The 1,401-nt window shown below is 42.5% G+C and overlaps 1 protein-coding gene across 1 annotated transcript; it reads left to right on the top strand.

Moving 5' to 3' along the window:
* The first annotated feature begins 217 nt into the window (after nucleotides 1-217).
* On the top strand, nucleotides 218-1,401 carry LOC147318287 (uncharacterized). Its single transcript, XM_086309819.1, has 3 exons — nucleotides 218-274; nucleotides 976-1,140; nucleotides 1,234-1,401. Exons 1-3 carry the CDS (start codon nucleotides 218-220, stop codon nucleotides 1,399-1,401), a joined length of 390 nt encoding a protein of 129 aa, XP_086165945.1.

Here is a 1,401-nt window from a genome sequence, read left to right as displayed (position 1 = left end):
GAAGCAGGTAGCATCAACACATAAATCTACTCTACCCGGCTTAAATCACAAGAGCACCTCTGACCAAAAAGCTGTAGATTTTTCTTATTTGCACAAATTAATCCAGATTCACATTGTGTTCACAGCTCCAACAAAATGAGGAAGAGGAGGGGGAGAAACACAATTAGGTTGAATTACAATTGGATGGAAGGCGAGGACAAGTAGAAGGAAGCTTAGGATGAGGAGGAAGAGAAGCAGCAGGAGCGTCTTTAGGGATCCCTATGATGTCATTGAGGTTTGTTTCATTAATATGGTCCTCTCACAAAGAAAGATGACTTGTTTTAGTTCTTCCTGTATTAAATAGTGATGTGCAAAATGTTGTGAAAAACCATGGAGCAGGTACGTATAGTGCATCTGCAGGTAAATGAACATCAAATTTCTAAGACAGACTGAAATCTGTATATTTATCACCCTTATGATAAAACCCATGTCAGCTATTAGTTTATGGACTTTGTATTTTGAAGCCTCAACATTTGCTTTACTGCTGTTGCTATGTTGGGACCATATTAGGATGAGGGATCAGAATCTGGAGTCATGCACACTAATCTTTCATCCATAAGATTCGTACAGCAGATCCAAGTTGTGCCTTAAAAACAGGAAAGTCGTCTGCATAGAGGAGAACTTTAATAGCAGGCTTGTACAAAGTGAGGCTTTGTGCTCACATTTGCAGCAAACTCTCGTTTTACTTCTGTTACCCTGTTTTGATGTAGAATTCATTTGAAATCAGGCCAGAACCGGACTTGTTTTTTATAATGTGTTCTTGTGAATTGATTGTGTATCGCATATGTTTGATTTGACTTTCTGCAAGACAACAGTCGTCCACTGGCCAAAAAAGTTTTCCAAATACCTCCACGTGATCAAGCCTGGATTTAGAAAAGAATAGCAAAAAAAATCTGCACCTCCTGCTTCAGATGCAATTTGTGTTTCTGTGTTCAGAGGCAGCGGCGAGAGGGGAGACCTCGGCTCATCCAGCTGGAGAGCCTGACCAGGAGGAGTCGAACATTAACTCAGCTCTTCCAGGGCACCCTGCAGACTCGGCTGTTGGCATCGACGAGGGATGACGTGAACGCCAAACTGGAGTCCATCACAGGTCAACTGCAGGTATGCGAGTCAGACCTTCTGAGGAGGGTTTCACTTTTCTCTCTTCTTTATAATTGACTCTTTTCTCTCTCTCTCTCTCTCTCTCTCTTTCAGCTCCTTGTCTCAGAGTGTGAGGGATTTGAAGCACAAAGGGAGGAACTTGTCGTTTGGTTGGCTGATATGGATGTCCGCCTGAGTGAGGTTGACCAGCTGACAGGAAACACCAGTGAAAAACTGAAACAACTGCAGGTGTGGGCTTGTTTTGATATGACATATATTTGA

The sequence above is a fragment of the Aulonocara sp. 'chitande type north' Nkhata Bay genome, linkage group LG11, assembly GCF_057382095.1.
Source record: "Aulonocara sp. 'chitande type north' Nkhata Bay isolate Kocher_YH1m ecotype deep benthic linkage group LG11, A_spYH_male_GT1.1, whole genome shotgun sequence".
Taxonomy (NCBI): domain Eukaryota; kingdom Metazoa; phylum Chordata; class Actinopteri; order Cichliformes; family Cichlidae; genus Aulonocara; species Aulonocara sp. 'chitande type north' Nkhata Bay.
The sequence above is the reverse complement of the archived record's forward strand: the minus strand, read 5'-3'. Positions and strand labels throughout refer to the sequence as shown.